At 41.0% G+C, this 19,465-nt stretch overlaps 1 protein-coding gene across 1 annotated transcript in view; it reads right to left on the bottom strand.

Annotated features, from left to right (window-relative positions):
* The window catches only part of IQGAP1 (IQ motif containing GTPase activating protein 1), a 75,258-nt gene that overhangs the window by 47,932 nt on the left and 7,861 nt on the right, over nucleotides 1-19,465 (bottom strand). The window contains exon 3 of the mRNA XM_049813061.1: nucleotides 34-190. Coding sequence (XP_049669018.1) covers nucleotides 34-190 — 157 coding nt within the window. The remainder of the gene's footprint in view (nucleotides 1-33; nucleotides 191-19,465) is intronic.

Raw genomic sequence — 19,465 nt, 5'->3', positions numbered from 1 at the left:
CCTAAAGTAGTATCCATCACCAACACCTCTCACCTTGTATCTAGTCTGTTCTCTATCATAGATTTTCTTCACAGAAACCACTTTAGGGGAGAAGAAGTTTCCAAGTTTGGCCAGATAGACTCCATTTCTCAATCCTTCTTCCAGCTCTGTTGTGGGAGGCAGCTCCTCATTCAGACAGGCCTCCATCCATCTGGAAGTACAAGAAGAACAAAGTTGGTCACATGAGTATATTTCTAATTTGTGAACACAACCCCATGCTAAACAAGTTTCATGCTGCTGTTGCTGTCACAATCTAGCATACTATTTACTTAGCATTAGAGGTGGAAAGTAGGTATAGCACTACCACACATTCTGTGCCATTAAAGTGCTAGTCAGTAATACTTTAGACAAAATATTAAGGAGAAGTCAGGATTCCACTAGCCAGAGTTTCACAAGTAATTAAGATACCATCTCACGATCATGTTTCTCCTTCAGCTCATGATTTAGCTGTTCTGGTCTAGACACAGTGGGCAACCTGTACTCTTAACTAACTTAAATCTTCCTTTTGAGTACAGGCTTATCTCACAAGCATTTCTCTACTCTAGTCTCATTAAGTATTCACTAGTTATTTCATGATTTTGTACCATTTATTCAAGCTCTTTTAGCTGATGTCATACAGAGGCCCTACAGTGTTGTCATCAAGTCTACCTTCCTGACCTATATATTTTTTCCCACCCTACTATACATTTCAAAAATGGGAAGAAAACTGGAACAGGCATTCCTCTCCTCATAACAGCTGATTTTCCCTTATCTTGTTTTCTTCCATCTCATTTAATGGTGTCACGGATGACAAAAGCAAAGATTACAACAGCAAATAATTTGAAAAGTCCCTGTTCTCAAAACAGGGGTCCACCTTGGTATTTCTTCTGTACAGGGCTACCAGAGGCAAGTTCAGCTATGCAGCTTCTTCCAAAGACAACATGCTCCCTGGTTGTTCTGTCTGCCGAAAAAGGGAGCTTCACAGCCGTGGGCCAATTTCTAAAGCATTTTTCTTAGGATCACACCTCACTTGCAGCTAAACTCTAAAGCTCTTATAGGACAGATGAGACTTGGATCAATAAAGATCACAGAAAAGTGGCTTTCAAGACAATAGTGGCCCAGAATAGCAGTAGCCCATACTATAAAACAGAGCTGATAATATAACATAAGCAAGGTTAATAATTTGACTCATTGAGATGACAAGTCCACATTACTGGGACTAATCTCAAAGACAGATATGTAGAGGATCCTGCTTGAACCCAACAAATAGAATTTTAATATTCTAAATACTGTTTCAGATGCATACATAACTGTAAACTATTTAGCTCTGTATTAATCCAGGCAAAATAACAGCAAAACACCATACTGGATGCAAGTGATAACAGATTAAATGAATAACTGTAGTAAATTAACACAATTTCACAGAAATCAGTCCTGTAAAACACACCTGGGAACACCACGTGGCTCTGTTTACCACCTAACACTGCAGACATTTCACATCTGTGAGGTGTGTTCATGCCTCATAATATTCTGATTAAAATCAAGCACTGTACATACATACGAAAAATAGCTCAGACACTAGGAACAGACATCTCCAAGCAGTGTTTTCAGGGGGATTCATTGAATAGTGCTGTTTCTAGCACATTTTGGCATAGATGGGTGCTATGCTCCCCTCTTTCAGTTCTTCAGGAAGTAAACACAAAAATTAAGGCTGACAAAATTAGAGAATTAGAGGGTAACACCAATATTGGCATAACTGTAACCTATAATTAGCACACAGGTGGTCACAGCTTGAGTAAGAACAGGACTGTGCAAATAACGTAGGCTTTAGACATGGCTAAATATTAGGTCATTGACCTAGCTTATCTACAGACTAGGGATTGTATCCTAAAAGACAACTGTGACACTGAAAAATGTGTAATGAGTATAGCAGACATAACAAATTCAAAGTTTAAAGCTGTAAGACCTAATGTTATCATGGGGTGTATACAAAGGGGAACAGCAAAGTCAGGCATTACTATTCTTTTGTACACAACACTGATGAGCCTAACCTTGTCACTGCGGTCTGCATTTTTTTCCAAACTGGAGAGCAGGAATAAGGTAGGAAAGACGTTTTTTATTAGCTAAGACAATACTTAACAGTGAGAAGCCTGAAGAATCCAGTGCATTCCATTTGTTGAAATAAAGTCTGAGAACCAGCTTGGTGCTCTTACAGTCCCTTTGGTAGCAGACTGAAATCAGATGACTGAAACTATAGTCACTGACATCAGCCTGCTCCACCTTTTCTGATAAACAGCACGAAATCTAAGGCAGGAGCATATGAACGACACATGAATCAGCTTCTGAACCACCAATTTTCAGCCCAGCATGCAAGGCTCAATGGAAAGAGCTAAAAATTATTTAACCTGCAATATCTGAGAAGACAACAGAATAAGTGACCGTTCTTTCTGACCCCAACAAGAAAATAATACATGATTATCTCTTTACAGTAATTTAGAAAAGTAGTATTATAAACATAAAAACTAATTTGCATTTGGGGGATTTTTTTGCACAGTTTACTCCTGATCTCAAATACAGAATACCATAGCAGTACACAACAGAGATGAGATGCATTCAAATTCACCACAGCCAGTATTTCCATCTTTCCCGAGAAGGCAGTAAACTGCATTTCTAATTAGAGAAGACAGGTAGTTGTTAGTGAAAATTAAAAAATCTCACAGGCTGCAGTATTTTAATGGTCAAAGTAAAGATAACTTGACTAGTGCAGATATGCAGTCTTAGACAATCACCTTGTCTTGCCTGTATCGTTTCAACTGTCTCTTAAGGTTTACTGTTTTTAACCTACCACAGAGCTAGTGTTACTCTACCACAGCTCCTCCATTTTCACATCTGTTAGCATGAACAGAATGCTTGCCAAAACATACATTTCAGATTAATGTACATCTTCACTACTCAAACTCAAGGGGAATGCCAGTCAAGTTGTCACATCTATTACTTCTCCATCTCTCTCTACTTGAAATGTTAGTATACAATGCATTCTTGTAGTACATAAAGTGGCCAACTGCCTTCTAAGATAAATAAGCCAGTGTTCTTAAAACAACAAGAAAGGCATAACACTAGTGTTTTGTTCTTTGCTCTAATTTGATATTTGCTTAAAGGTATAATTCAAACACAACTGCCACTAATCCTCAGATGGCCTTTTCTACTAACACAAGTTAAAATCAGCTGTAGCAATTCCAATGCTTACACCCAAGAGCATCTAAAAACTGGCTGCAGAGCAAATACAGCATAAAGTCCTCAAATTTTTAATTCATCCCTCTTGCACTTCTGTTTGAGGTTTTTTTTAAAGATCTAATCCTTCATGCTATTTTCCTATTTGTGCATTCTGCAGCAGACAGTTATGCATACAACCTCATTGTTGAAAGAATACTCATGATTCAATAGAGGTTTTACAAAGAGCTTGACTTCACTGCTGTTTCTTTGGTTATTCAGTTTGTTTTCCCATATCTGCATTCCTCTCCAGATAACACAGAAAAATGTGAAGTTATTTCAAAAGGAAAAACTCACTAACATTCCATAGCTGCTCATCATAAAGTACCTACAATCAGCCACTATTACAGTCCCCAAATCTTAGTTCTACTGATTCTTCCATCTGATTGCAAACTACTCAATTTCAAGACCCATCCCCTGTGCCCAGGAAAGCCTCTTCCTCACACTTGGCTTCTCTACAGCTCCAAGCAGCAGAGGTGACAGCTTTGAAAAGCTAGCACAAGCAAACAGTGCCATGAAGCTTTTCAGTAACTAATCACAGAAACAGGTCAGCAGCAGTGGAGATTTCATGAGAGCCTAGAAGGAGGGGGAAAAGGGAAACTACACATTTCTCAGGAACCACCACTCACAAAAATCAACAGCAAGAAACAGTTTTATGTTCCTGCTGACAGCCCTCCCACAACAGGGAGTGGTTTTCTGCAGGAAACAGGCAACACACCAGATTCTTCCAGGTTCTGCTGGCTTCTCATTCTCCAGTCACCTCAGTCCCTGATAGTCTTTCCCAAGCCCTAGAATAAGTTTCCTAATTAACATCTCACAAAATTCTTCATAAAATGTACAACATGATGATTGTAGCCTCTGCTTTGAATGTCCAGATTACAAAGGCTCTCTGTGCAGAAACTTTCAATCAGCAAACAGGTAGCTGGTTGGAATGGCTGAGAAACTTTACACAAAAATGCCTGGGCCCTAGCACTACTGAAGAAAGCGTTACTTGAAATGGGACGCTGCAATACTATGTGGCAGGGGGACACAGAGGGAGAAAAATTACACACACACGCACACACACACCCCAACAAAAGAGTGAATACTCTGCAGAAGTCAAGAAGTATCCTTTCATATTCTGGATAAGCACGTAAAACACTATTTGGAAAGGTATATAAAAATGACATTTCCAAGCCTCAAGTCTCACACACTCCATATGGGTTCTACTTGCTTTCCTAAAAAGCTGCGAGAAGTCAGAGGACTGATTTATGTGCCTTTTGATAGCACCTGACTAACTGGAAATGATAATTAGTCTCACTGCCTGGTTTATTCACAGAACCACAGAACAGCCCAAGTTGGAAAGGAAACTGGAAAACTGTCATGAGGTCCCCTCTGAGCCTTCTCTTCTCCAAGGTGAAAAGACCCAACTCCCTCAGTGTTTCCTCACAGGGCAGGTTCTCCAGCAGTTTGATCACCTTTGTCACCCTCCTTTGGACCCTCTATTCACATATGAGAAAGTCATCAGCTAGCCATCAAACACCAGATGATGTACAGCCATGTTCTCTCCCATCTTGTCTTTGAGCTCCTTGCCACCTAACTCAGGAAAACAATAGGAAGGCTGTTTATGCAAAGCCTGTAAGGTACAGAAAACAAATACAACCCGAAGGACATGTTAAGGGAGTAAGGAACTGAGTCAAAGTACAAGTTACAGAAAGCAAACCAGTTCAACAAGTTTTGACAGGACTTCAGTATTCAATGTGAACAGCTTACAAACTCTATGCAGTAAAGGGATGGGAGCGCAGAAGGCATCAACTCAGGACGCATACAAGTCATAGACAGTGGGGCCTACATATCAGAAGAGTTCCAAAGAAGATATAAATCAAAACACCCTATATTAGAGAAGCTTCCACAAGGCAAAGGATGCTCAGTTGCTCTAGTCCAAGTGAAAATAGCATTAATAACCTCAGAAAGTCTTATGAACCTTGCATTTAGTACTTCAGGTATAGTGCACTTAAATGGTAAGTAACAATTTTGAAGTGGAAAAAGTATATACAGGGAGTTGCTAATTTGAACCTAGTTTTGCCTGGAAAGCATTAGCTTTCCTGCAAGCTTCTCAACAGTGTCCTACAGTAAGAGACTTAGTACCACACTTTCCTTTCTAACGTGATATAAATACAGTGTTTTGTGACTTAGACTGTCATATTTCCTCAGGTTAATTTTATAAGTAGGACTGCAAACACTCTCCTAAAGGGATTAAAAAAATCAAGCTGGTTGCCACAGCTTCCCCACCAGAATGTTCTCAAAGAAGCCTCTACTGCAAATGAAGAATAGTTAAACTTGGAGAGCACTTTAAATCCCAAATGAGACACCATTACACTGTAGTGCAGCCTGAGCCCAAGAAAAGGGGGGCTTGCAACCCAAAGCAGGACGGGGAGCCTGGAAAGGCAACAAGAAGTAGAGTTTTCCAGGAAGAAAAGGTTTCTGGGAACACCTGGCCAACTTCTGTACAGGAGCTACAAAAAGAAACTCATTCTTCTGCAAACTACTGTTTTCCTGGGTTTTGCTGCTTTCCTCTCAAAAAACTTAGTTCTTGAACTTTAAGTTCTAGAAAAATGCAGATAGCAACTGAATATGTGATAGAGAAAACATGACATAAGTTTAAAATTCTGGACCATTATCCAAAAGATACTGTAAAGCAAGTCAAACACTATCATTCAGATGATGCTCTTCCCTTATCCCACACAGCTGTGTTTCCTGTGCTGCTTCAACCCAACCTTCACAGAATCTCTGAGGCTGGAAGTGTCATCTTGAGATCTAGTCCAACTCTTCCATGCCCTCACGAGCAACCCTTCTCCCCATTCCTTCTGAGGGGGGCAAGAGGTTTCTGTAACATCATTTGTATGCCTTAGATCATTACAACCAAAGACTCCCAAGAGGACACAGAGCTACTCAAACACTGAAAGAGTCCAAATGCTAGCAATAGGGTTCATAATACCCTCCCAAGAACTTTATGGGGGCAACAAAAAAAAGCCCACCCACTTTGTTCAACCTAGGAAGACCTAAAATGGAAGTAGATCGGACATGCAACCGAATCATTTAATGCCTTACCAAAGGACATAGAGGCAGTGAATTCTGTTTAAGCATCTCCATAAAGTAAGATAAATAGCCCATAATTAGAACATAAGCTGTCTCAATGTACTTATACCTGTTTCAACAGGTTCTTAAGTGGGTGTTAATATAACTACAGAACTAGGGCAATTTACATACAATAATGCTTGGTGCAGCATTGCTTAACCATTTGCTAGGCCAGAGGACAAAGCAATGTTTTCAGAAAGCATTACGCATTACCTTTTACATTTAAAATCTCACATACTCATATTAAAATTACCACCTGTCATCCTTAAAATGCAGAAATAAATGCAGAATTTCCAGATGAACAAGAGGAAAGAATTCTCAAGTCTCACAAGATGGGGGGGGGGGGGGGGAAATGACACACACACCTGGTTGATGGGCAGCAACCTCTACTCCCTTTAGACCTCAGGCATTAGAACAATATGCCATCAATAAGCTTTCCACAGAAACCTTAAAATATTTTTTGCTGCTTTGACAGTTTCCAGTTTCCACTATGCTCCCTCCCTCTCACCATCACAGAAAAGAGAATTTTTAACCCAGAATTAATTCTTCAAATTGCATCACATGACTACATAGGTAATGTTGGACTCTCCAATTTTACTGGAGTTGGCTCAAATTAAAGTAGTAATTGCACCTTTCTAATCAGTCAGTCCTACTGCTATGAAATGCAGATCCCCCTCCTAGAAAAAGATCCTTGAATATCTACACACAGCTACTACCATTAGCTGCAATTTAAAGCCAGGCCTTCCTTGAGAAGACATGACCATAAAAATGTAACACCAAGTATTGTCAGGCAGCCAGTCTCTCAAGTAATGCTGTCTTCAAACTTCTAAAGGCAACACTGCTCCATTAGCAAGGATTGGAAAAAATTAACATCAGTCATCTAAACTACCAACTTGTTTACTCTGCCCTAATACAGCATTATCAAGGATTGTGACAAGTTACACAAAGGTGTCATTTTTCAACTGCATCATAGGCCAATGTCAACCAGAATTGGAGTTTAGACACAGCAGAAACTTAATATTGATCACACGGCACACATTTTGCTCTTACACTTGTGACAATGTCAAAAGCCTGGCTAACCCTGAGAGAATGGAAAAAATGTGGAAAAGAAAGAAAAAGTCACTTTTTTTTCTCTCAGACTGATTATAGGTAAGCCTGAGGAAGAAGAACTAGCAACCCATCTCTCCAGAAATTGTTGCAAGAACACCCAATTTCATAAACAATTATAGTAGAGCAGATAAAAAAAAAAAACACTGGACCAAACCTGTAAGGAACACTGCTCATTTCATGTCAGGACTACCATGCAGTATGTTCCAGCACAAAAAGAAAATAGAACATGGCACAGAAAACACAGAAGGCATTAACAGTCAAAAAAGGTGACCATTATAAACCAGTGAGGAAAGCTCACTTCTTGGTCATCCCTAAGTAGCAGTAATTTCAAGGTAAAGTTAATTATTTGCAGAGACCAGAAATAACTTTCTAACCTTCAGCTGTTCTAGAATTTCAAGACAAAGGTTCTTCCTTTTGTACACAGACCTAGCCAGTGACATTCTTCAACTCTGAGACCAGACTGAGGCCCAACACACCACCTGGGTCTGCACCTGGTGATCACTTCTACTGCGTTGGCCTCAAGAGCTATGCTTCAGCATTTCCAGCCATTAAGAACTCTAAGATGATAAAGTATGTAACACTAACATATCATGCTAAAGAATAACCAGTACCACTCTTATCAGAGCCTGGTACTAATGCTAAGTGTTGGTTGAAGCTCAGCTGTCCACAGGATCACATTGTATTCTGCTTATTGCATACCTCACCAATTCCATTAGCAGGAAAGCTGCAAACAGAACCTCAATGCAAACTTCCAAGCCTCTGGTTTGGGAGCACTGGCCACAGAGTTCTTGATCATGGGTCAGAATCACGGGAGTCTTCTCTTTGTAAGCATGTCAGTGCCACAGCACTCCTTGCTTGCTTCAAGTGGCCCCCTACCAACCATGTTTCAGAAGGGTGTTGTCATCTTCTTCAAGAAGGCTGAATATGCTTTAATTCCTCCTGAAGGAGGTCTAGAGGTGGACTGGAGGGGCACAGAGCTTGATTCTTTTTCCAGGCGCACATGGTACTATCCTCCAGTCTTTGTAAAACTGTCTGTATGCTATACCAATATATTTTAATTAGCAAAATAAGCCTGCCTAAACTTGTGCTCTACTAACACAGTCAGACTCCCTTACACACAGTTGAACTGCCTTACACATCTCCTTCTCATAACCATGAAATAGACAGGCTGTTTGCCCAAAATCAAATTCTCCAAACACATCTTCAAAATGTGATCTCCTTGTGCACGCTCACACTGTGGGAACAAATTCTTGAAACAAGGTGATCTCTTTGCACTTTCAAAGTAATCCTGTGGGTATTCACCCATTGCCTGTTGCTATATCCATATACAGAAAAAAGGTGCATCCTGCACTCTTATTTCTCCAAATCTCACAATACCCAAAATTAAATGGAAAAGGTGCAATTTGAATGGATGTACTGAAAATGCCATGAAGATCTTAAAGAGTTATTTCCACTTGCTTCCCCTTCTGAGTGTTCACCCCCTAACATTTAAAATGTGTGCAACTCCAGGCAGCACTGTTCAGCCTACACAGAGACCCGGAGAGGTACCTGGATACTGTTAGAGGAGTGACTGAAGAGCTGTTCAAACATTAACTATGGCTTGAACTCAGAAGCTGTGCAAAAGCTACACGTAGAGCTTATGAAAACTGCTGACAAGCTTCAAAGATCTTTCTCACAACCACCAAAGTCATTTGTACGCTCAGAAAGTATTCACAGCACAATGAATACTGGCACTCTTGTAGGTTCTTAAGAGTCCAATACTGAATGCAACAAACACCAGTGTGTCAATATAAACAGTATAAACAGCCCTCTGCTATGAAAACAGAGGCAAGAGATCACACTAGAGTCCTTCAGCCTGCTGAAGATAAAGTGTTCATGGTGTCCAAGACTATGAAGTTTTTCTAAATCCTGAATGCATATAGATCAATAAAGAGTGATTAACAGTATTTCATGCTAAAAAACACAGCTCAGAAAAAAAAAGATTCTAAGTGGTGAGAGCCTTACAACTCTCATCCCACTGTTGAAGTGACATCCTGTTGACCTCAGAGAGAGGCTTCTACTTCCAGCACTCAGTCAGCTAAGGGACTGCCAACATATTCCCTAAGGAAATAACAATCTTGATTTTAAGTAGAGGCAAGTCACTAAGAAGGGAACGGAACTGTGATGCACAAACGTCAAGATCATTTCGCCTAATGCTGCATGTCAGGCTGGGATTCTACATGAGCTCTTGTGAGAGCAGGCCTTCAAGTGATGGTTAAATGAGCTAATCCCAGAACATCAAGGCTGAGATCACTGGGGATATTGTTATCTCACAAGGAACTAACACAGTTCTTTATACACAATCATCCACAGAAAGACTGGGAAGTCATCCCTCAAACTATTACAGTATACCATGTCTTAAAATAAACCCCTGTCATTCCAAGCTTTACACTGGACCTACAGCACTGCATTCTCCCACTTCATTTAATCAGAATAAGAAATCTTTTTGCTTACTGCTCTTGAAGGAAGAGGTTCCTGCAAGAGTTTATTGCTTACATCTCCAAACTAGCTAGCAAAGATTACCAAAGTTTAGCTTCATCCAAACAGTGCAGCTACCATCATGTAACAAATAGGCTTCACTGTTGGCTCCCTGCTCTTCTCTTGCACTGAAATACACCAGACAGGCATCCAAAACTAGCAAGGCAGTCAGATGGCATACCCAAGCACTCACTATGACTCAACATTTTCCTGCCTATGGAGGTTTGGTTTGGGGGTTTTTCTTGTTGTTTGGTTGGTTTTGGGTTAGGTTTCTGGTTTGGGGTTTTTTTTTGTTTGGGTTTTTTTCGTTTTGGGTTTGTTTGGGGTTCTTTTGGAGGGGGGGCAGGGGGAGGAATATCTCCTTAGGATTTCCGCTCCCCCTGCTCCCCAGTCACATCACATTCCCAAATGCACAACCAAAGCTACAAAATAGAGGTGAAAGCATATCAACCAAATGCCAGAAAGGGATGGGGACAAATACCTTTAGAAAATTCAAGCCTCCCAAATTGCTGTAAGATCATCTGCATTTCCCCTAGGCAACCACTCTACTTATGTTCTCTTCGTATTTTTTGATAGCATCTGCCTGCACTTCCATGACTATCCAGTCTAGCAATCTGGTGAGCACAGTTGCTGACAATGCCTTCCAGCTACCTCAACCATATTTAACACAGGAAGCTATCACCAAGGAAGGCACAGATGACAACAGCAGCCCCTATGCCTGTTCATGGTGTCAGACCAAAAGTTCCTGCCACACATAGCCCAATACCCTGCCTCTGATAAAGGCCAGTAAGGGAGTTGCAAATAAACATAGTCTTTTATTAAACTAGGTAATTGACTGCTCAATTAAATATGCTGTATCTAGTCATACTTACTTAAACTACTATACATAACATATGTTTAATTGATGAAACTTTTTTTTTGACAAGTTTATGAATGTCACATTTGCAAGTTTATCTAAAGTGCAAAAATGTATTTGGGAATCACAGAACTATTAAAATGCATTAAAATGGCCTTTGAATTTGCTTTCACTAGTTGTACCTCACACACAGAAAGTATATACGACTTAAATACATTTTGCCTTAACACTCAGGCAAAAGTGGTATTAACTGTAATTAACAAAGATTGGTTTTAGTCACCCTAATTCAGACTTTTAACTGTATTCATGTAACCAGAGATGTCAATAGATATCTAGCAAAACCTTCAGAAGTATTTATGTACACCAATTTCTACCTCCTCCAGTAATCAATGACGATCAGCTGCTAACCTGCAAGAACAGTTCTTAAATAACATTAAACCTTTTTGTATCTTTGAAGCTATTGCTCTATGTCAGCTTTATTTAACTGAAAAATCCTCATTCTTCTCCAGGACTTAACTAAAATAAGTCTTCTTGTGTTTTTTCCCCCTCAACTCTCTACCACTTACATGACTCTGAACAAAGTATTCCAAACCAAGATTGTATTCCATTTACTGCAATAAATTACAAAAAAAGAGGCTAATTTTAAAAAGGTAGTTTACAAAACACTTTTAAAGAACATACTCATTTCTTTCTTTTAACCATCAGTCACATAGTCTTAGACCTCACCCAGAAACTGACAGCCAGCACACAGGATGCAAAACTTGAAGTTGCAACTTCAAGTGAAGTACACTGCAGTAATTCAGAAGAGGAACAGCAGAGTTCCTGCATTGCTCCAGACACAGACAACACACAACAAACAGAATCCAACTCTGCTTCTCCATTTTGGCTTTAGCACTCTATACCAAGGCAAGATAACCCCCATGTATCCAAGAAGCAACACAGCATAAGCACACCACATATCAAGGATACATGCAAACTATTTATTTAGCTTCGAGAGAGATTCTCTTAATCAGTACAGGTGGGCCTAGCACAAGCCTAAATCTCCCCTCCAGCCAGGAAAAACCTAAGTATCCTCACATGACATGCTTATGTCTACACAGGTGTATTGCATTTGCATGGTGAAGGTTCTGGGGTTGGTTTTTTTTGTTGTTGGGTTTGGGGGTTTTGGAGGGGGAGGGGGGGCGTGGCACATCTACAGGGGTGGCTTCTGTGAGAAGAAACCAGAAGCTTCCCCTGTGTCAGACAGAGCCAATGCCAGCTGGCTCCAAGATGGACGTGTGGCTGGCCAAGGCCGAGCGCATCAGCAATGGTGGTAGCGCCTCTGGGATAACAGATTTAAGATGAGGAAAAAACTGCTGTGCAACAGCAGCTGGGGGAAAGGAATGAGAATATGCAAGGGAAATAACTGCAGTCACCAAGGTCAATGAAGAAGGAGGGGGAGGAGTTGCTCCAGGCGCTGGAGCACAGATTTCCCTGCAGCCTGTGGTGAAGACCCTGGTGAGGCAGGCTGTCCCCCTGCAGCCCAGGGAGGTCCACGGTGGGGCAGATCTCCACCTGCAGCCCGTGGAGGACCCCACGCTGGAGCAGGTGGATGTGCCCGAGGAAGCTGTGACCCTGTGGAGAGCCCAGGCTGGAGCAGGCTCCTGGCAGGATCTGCAGCCCCATGGAAAGAAGCCCACAGTAGAGCAGATATTCTGTCAGGCCCTGTGGCTCCACAGGGGACCAACACTGGAGCAGTCTATTCCTGAACAACTGCAGCCCGTGGAAAGAACCCGTGCTAGAGCAGTTCATGAAGAACTGCAGTCCGTGGGAAGGACCCACGTTGGAGAAGTTCGTGAAGAACTCTCCTGTGGGAGGGACTCCACACCGGAGCAGGAGAAGAGCGTGAGGAGGAAGGAGCAGCAGAGACAACACCTAATGAAATGACCACAACCCCCATTCCCTGTCTCCCTGCACTGCTCAGGGGTAGGAGATAGAGAAGTTGGGAGCGAAGTTGAGCCCAGGGAAGAAGGGAAGGATGAGGGGAATGTGATTTAAGATTTGTTCTTATTTCTCATTATCCCACTCTGATTTGATTGGAAATAAATTAAATTAATTTTCCCAAGTCTGTTTTGCCCATGACAGTAATTGCCGAGTGATCTTTCCCTGTCCTCATCTCGACCCACAAGACTTTGATCTTATTGTCTCTCCCCCGGTCCAGCTGAGGGGGAGCAAGAGAGTGGCTTGGTGGGCAACTGGCAGCCAGCCAAGGTCAACCCACCACAACAGGAAAAGAATCCTCTCTGAAACCCCTCCCATCCACTAGATATATAATGTGGTCCTCCACAGCAGCCAGACAAGAAATTATTATGTACTGTTGTATACACACAAACCCCAATTATGCACAACCATTCATTGTGCTTCAGCACATTATTGCCAAGCCATCCCTTGCCCCAGACAGCCCATAACATGCCATAAAATGTGCAACACAGCAAAAAACAAAGGTGAGCACTGGACAAAGAAAGCATACTCCAAAAAGGAAAAACCAAACAAAAAAAAAAAAAAACAAACCCCAACCCCCCCACCAAAAACCTATCTGGCACTCTCAAATCCAGTGCAGGATGGTAGACACTGCTGCAGAAGGCATTAAATAGAAGAAAAGGCAGAAGCTTTATACCAGCTGGGGGGTAAAAGAAATCATGTTCAGGAGGGACCTTATTTGAAGAAGATATGGAACAGGAATTGATCAAAGCTATTCTCCTTGGCCAAGTGAAAGTAGTGATCAGCAAGTAAGAAAAATTATTACTTATGACAAAGCTAAATAACATGCATTTAAACAAAAACAAGCTTGAACTTGATGCGTTGGAAAAAGGAGACTAGAGCGGGGAAACCAAAGAGAGACAGCCACGTGACCAGAGTAATAAAACTAGCACGAAGCAAGAACAAGTGTAACTGTCTAGGCACAGATGATAAATTTAAAACTGCATGGAGAAAAAGTCACAGTATCAGGACACACCTACAAAAGATAAAGCTCTTTCTCTGACTGCAGCAACAGACTCCCGCTGCTTCCCTTGCATTTTGGGGGCCCATATGTCTCCGCAAGCAGATTCAGCCCAGTCACCTTACCAAGAGTGTCCTCACCCTCCATCCCAAGGAAAAGAACAGATTATTTTTGCCAGGTCAGCAAAGTGGCTATTAAAGAATATTTAATCACTCTTAAAAGTACCAACATAAATAGAGTATTTACAAGAGCAGGAGTCTCAACTAGACAAAGACAATAATAAACAACAGCTAGAAGCTGAAGCAGGAAAAACTCTTATTGGAAAACACACATGAATTTTAATCCATTGGAATGATCCACCTAGATATTGGCTGACCTCTCATTACGTGGAACCTCAAAAAATCAACATTGGATACCTTCATGGTCTAACTCAATCAAATGTCAACTGATGCAAAAGTCACAGCATATATTGCTGATGTACAGGCTTTTTTAATGCTTTGAAGGAGAGCCTGAGGAAAGACTGAAAAAGTTTCTCTCTTCTCCTTTCAGTAGTTTGGAGAGCAAGTGAAAGGTAAATCAACAGTTTTGTCCACAGCAAAATAAATGGAAAATTTGCACCTGATCTACCAAAGCCAAAATGAAAAACTGCAGCAGCAAAGACTCAAAAATGTTCATCTGCTTCAGTTTTTGGTAGCTAGTTAGCTAGTTTCACAATTCCTGGATATCTACATTTGGAAAAACAAGGACCTGTAACATAATGTACCTGTCCCTGTGTTGAAAAGGACTTTTATATTAGTGGAGAGTAGTTTATTTCAAAACATTTCTGACATGCAGTAAATTATATCATCTTCCTCAAGCAATAGAGGTTGCAATAACATCTTATTCATGCAGCTGCTGTAACAGGAAAATTTGGCAAGAATCTGGTAAGATGATAGAAAAACCGCAAGGAGAAGAGGGCAGAACCCTCTGTCAAACCAAGTTCCAGTGATCACAGTATAACTGCCAATCAGAAGCTGGAAACAAGCCAGTGAACACTGCTAACCAGCCATTCAATTCATACTACAAAAATGACAAATTGCATCACGCAAAGACTTTCAGAATACCAAGCATTCCACTCAGAACAACAAAACCTCAAGAAAGAACAACTGTCTCCCTTTCCCTAACTCTCCACCAGGTTTGCTCACCCTCAGGGTCCATATTTGCATAGCATATTATTGGCTTTCCCCCATCTTGTCCAATATCCTGCACTGACACATAGAATTTCAAACATTACCATCTTTTGCCCGACAACTCATCCTACAGAAACAAGGCTCACAAAAGTGGACTGAGGGACACCATCACATTCCAGACAGCAGGTGTCCAAGCTAAAGGAAGGCACCAACAATAGTTATTTAGAATTCCACTCTCCAAAGAACATACTCAAATCTACAGTGGGGGAGGGGGAAGGCAAGTTGGCTTCCGCAGTGGTGTAACAGTGTACATCAAGAGATACAGTGTTCAAGATCAGCCCCTTAGTCTTCCAAAGCAGGTAGATCTGAAATCACACCTGTAAACAGACAGGGCTTTGCTGAAATCATTATGACAGATTAAGTCAGGTAACTGTACAACTTAAAATTACACCAGTAATTACTGCAAAACAATCAGAAGTGTAATTTGAAATACTCTATTGAGCAAGATCTGCTTCCTAAAGCACATTTTGACTGTCCATTAGGTCATAATTCTCTTCTCTAGTTCTCTATCAAAAGCAGCATTCTTAATTTCAATTTCAACTCAAATAGTTTTGAGAAATCTAACAAGCTGAAATAGAAATCTAAATCTTTGTCACCTGTCCCAGAAAAGAAAAAAAGCTCTTACATTCAACTTAGGTCTATAACGAGCATCTATTGAACCTGTAAGGTAGCAGATGAGTAGGAAATGCAGTTACACCCTTGTACCAACAATGTAGCAAAATAACCTTATAGAAGGGGGAAGCTGATTGTATTTGACATAAAAACTCAAAACAAAACAAGTTTTATTCAATTGCAGACTCACAAGCACCAGAAAGCATTTGGTGCCCAAGAAGCTTGTCCAGCAATCAGGCAACCAGGAGAAGGATGTTCAAGGTGTCCACCCAGCAGTGGGCCATTACACCTGGCCCAACAACAAGCATTAGAAGGTCCAGGACCTGTTGCCCTGACATGGAGGGCGAGGGATACCAGTTGTCAAGTTCTCCTTCCATCTCCTGGGCTCTTCCTCAGTTGGCAACCACATGCAGATTTTACAGGTTACAGATAGGCCTTTTCATACCCTTTTGAAGCTGACAGTGATGACTATCTCTGTCCTGTGCCGCCTTCATAACTCATCAGGATTTGTTCACTGTGCTCTGCCTCCAAAGGGTATCTTGTGAAACTGAACGTAAACATGCTGGGGTCTTGATGACTAGCTGCTAATCTGGGCATTTTTAAACACAGGTCATTCCAACAGCCCTTCCCAAGTTGCACGTGATGCCTCCACTTGATGCTTCCATTCTCATCCATTCAGCCCTCCTATTGCAATTCCCTACAGGTGTGCCAAGGAAAATATGCACAGCTGCAGCACCATCACAGCAGAGGAAAAAGTGGCCAGAGTGAAAGGGCAGCACTTCCCATCCCGGCCCCCCTCCAACATTGTTTGCATAAGCCATCTGAAAGAATGTACGAAGCTATGGCTTAAAGGCTTTTACACTGCTCAGTATTGCCAACACCACAGGTATGGCATTTTTTGGACAAATCATACTATTCATTTTATTGAAAGAAGAGAGATTTCGTACCCCAGTAGATCATTGCCTCTACATACAAATCTCAAAACATTTTTAGTTCAGTTACAATCGCAGACTTGGCACACATTCTCTCAGAGGATCAGAAGAGAAAACTTGCAGACAGCCTCAGCTCTTCATCCAGTTCACCTGAGCAAGGGCATTAGACATCCATGCAAAAATTCCAAACAAAAACTTCTCTCTAAAATAACTCATTCTACCAACTCTGAATAAATCAAGGAATCACCCAAGAAGATGAAAGATCTTTCAGAGAGGTAAGAACAACAAAGTAAAATAAATTTATCACATCAGGAGTGTTCTCTTCTAGAGAAGTAGGTGGAAATTTAAATGCATTTCAGTACTGTTTGTGCAGGAAAAGACACGGCCTCTCAAATGAAGAGCTGGGAAAACAAGTGCTGCCCACAGGTAAAAGGTCCTACAACATTCTCATTATCCACAGAAACATTTTCAGTTCAAAGATACCAAAAAACAAAGGATTAACAAGTAACATAGGCCAGATTTTCTCAATGACTGATGTACCCTCCCTGGCAACATGCGGCTGAACCAAAGACCACATTAATGTTCTGGCACTGAAATCCTTTCCCCTGCCCCTGCCTCCCCCTCCCCATAAACATAAAGATGAGGTTCCTCTTTGTTCCATTGAAAACACTGCCAACAACTGGTAAAAATTACCTTAGCTGCTCTTGCTGATGGGGATCCTATCGCATTTGCCATGTTTGCCAAAAAGATTAGTCCTGAAGAGCTTCCGGATGGGTACCAAGCACATAGGCATGAGGAACTTATCACATATGCAAAAATCTTTTTCAAGGCACATTGAACCACTCTGTTGCCAAAGCTAATTGCCTTGATCACTTACCATTAGAAACTAAAGTTTCTTCACTAAAGTTATCATACCTTAAGACTAAGTTGTTTTCTTGCAAATAACTATTATAAGGAGCACTCCACAGTACGTAATAGTCAAGAACTGTTATGTGACAACTACTGGCTTTGGTTATTTTGGGCTGGTATCTTCTTGCATTACGTAAAATATTCCTTCAGAAACCGCCTTCCAAACAGCAAAACCCTGGTCTCTGAATTGAATTCTGTGCAAACAGCTGTTTCTCTTCTCCTGGCCTGCCTTTCATTACTATTTCCAGTGAGTCATAAAAAAAGTATTCAGTGTGAGGCAAAGACAGTGGTACTTCACCACTGTCCTCCCCTCCATCTCTCTCCACCCAATTCTGAGAAAAATATAGTTCTGAATGTGCATTCCAAGACACATCCAGTCCAGACAGCCACTCCCTGCCAGCTGCATGAGGTCATCAACAAAACAGTACAGGAACTGTGCAGAAATATCTCCTCAAGTCCAAACAGGAGCTGACAAGAAGCCCCAGATGAAGTGGTGAGAGCTAAACAGCAGCTACTTCAACTTACAACTATTGATAATAAAATATTATCTATGAACATTCATGGATTACAATCTAACATGGGACTTGCATCGTATCTGACAGAAGCAGAAAACAACAACAAAAAAAAACAACACAAAACCACACACACACAAAAAAAACCCTGAACCACCAACCCAAAAAACAGTACCTGACCCAATTTACAAGTGGGAATAAAATGGAAATAGAAGGAAATAAAGAAAAAAGTCTTGATTAGCCTGGAATATAAAGAGGAACTCTGTTTATGCCACATAAGAGTAAGTTCTGCTACATCAATTAGTCACCTTCTGACCCACTCGCCTGATCTAGAGGGCTCACTTTTGGTGGGAGTTACGCAAGTCATTTTCAGCCAAATGCCAGTTCCTGTAATTTTGTGGCTTGGATTATACATGAAAATAGTGGGACTCCTCACATACAAATATATCTACAAGTACATCAATTTATGAACAAGCTTATTTCTCGCTTGACTCTGCAACTGTAGAAATCCAATCATACTTCAGTATTACAAATAGGTAAAAAAAAAAGGAAAGAAAAAAGGCCTCATTCTAAAGTTATAAAACAAAAATTACTGCAGATGTTTTCTAAACATAACTAATTCTATCCTTAGGTCTTTTTCAGCATGCAATACTGACCAGGCATTATTAAAGAGAGGACCACTATGATCTCATGGATTAAATACAGACACAGGCTGACCTGCATAAGGCAAAATAGCTTTCACATATCATAACTACAGAACACGTTTCATATCTAGTCTGTGAACAGTTTAAGATCCACTGCATTATCTTCTCTTTTTCTGTTATTTGCAAAGTTGCAATAATTTCTTATGCTTCTGAGGTAATTAATTGCTCATAAATCACTGAAGGACAGTAAACTGTGGCTGGGCTGCATACGCTCTGGACATTAGAATATGAATGCAAATAGAAATATCTTTAAAAGCTAAAAGAAATCTTACCCCACAAGTCAGGTTTGCCTAAATCTAGGGAAAAAGCCAGAGGGCAGGGCGGGGGGTGGGGGGGTGAGGATTAGCTCAGAGAAACCCAGAACAATCCTCACCTTTCTTTTTATTTGAGGGACTCCAGAGATACTATTCTTGCTATCTTGAGGTTTACAATAAAACAAAAACAAAAACAAAAAATTGAAATTCTTTTAACTGCAGCTCTGGTTCACAAGACCAGGGCTGTGGCACTCTAGGTTGTACTCCACAGACTGCTATTACAACTTCATCCTCAGAATCCTCCAAGAGGTAGTGCGCCAACTCTACAGCTTCAAAACCCATGGGAAACTTGCCTGTACCCAATTTGCAGATTAATTTAAGGAGGATTTAAACAAGATTTTCTGCACACGACTTGCTTATCTGAGGTACACTGAGAACTGTACAA

The sequence above is a fragment of the Accipiter gentilis genome, chromosome 10, assembly GCF_929443795.1.
Source record: "Accipiter gentilis chromosome 10, bAccGen1.1, whole genome shotgun sequence".
NCBI classification, from domain to species: Eukaryota; Metazoa; Chordata; class Aves; order Accipitriformes; family Accipitridae; genus Astur; species Astur gentilis.
This window is presented reverse-complemented; position numbering and strand designations above follow the sequence as displayed.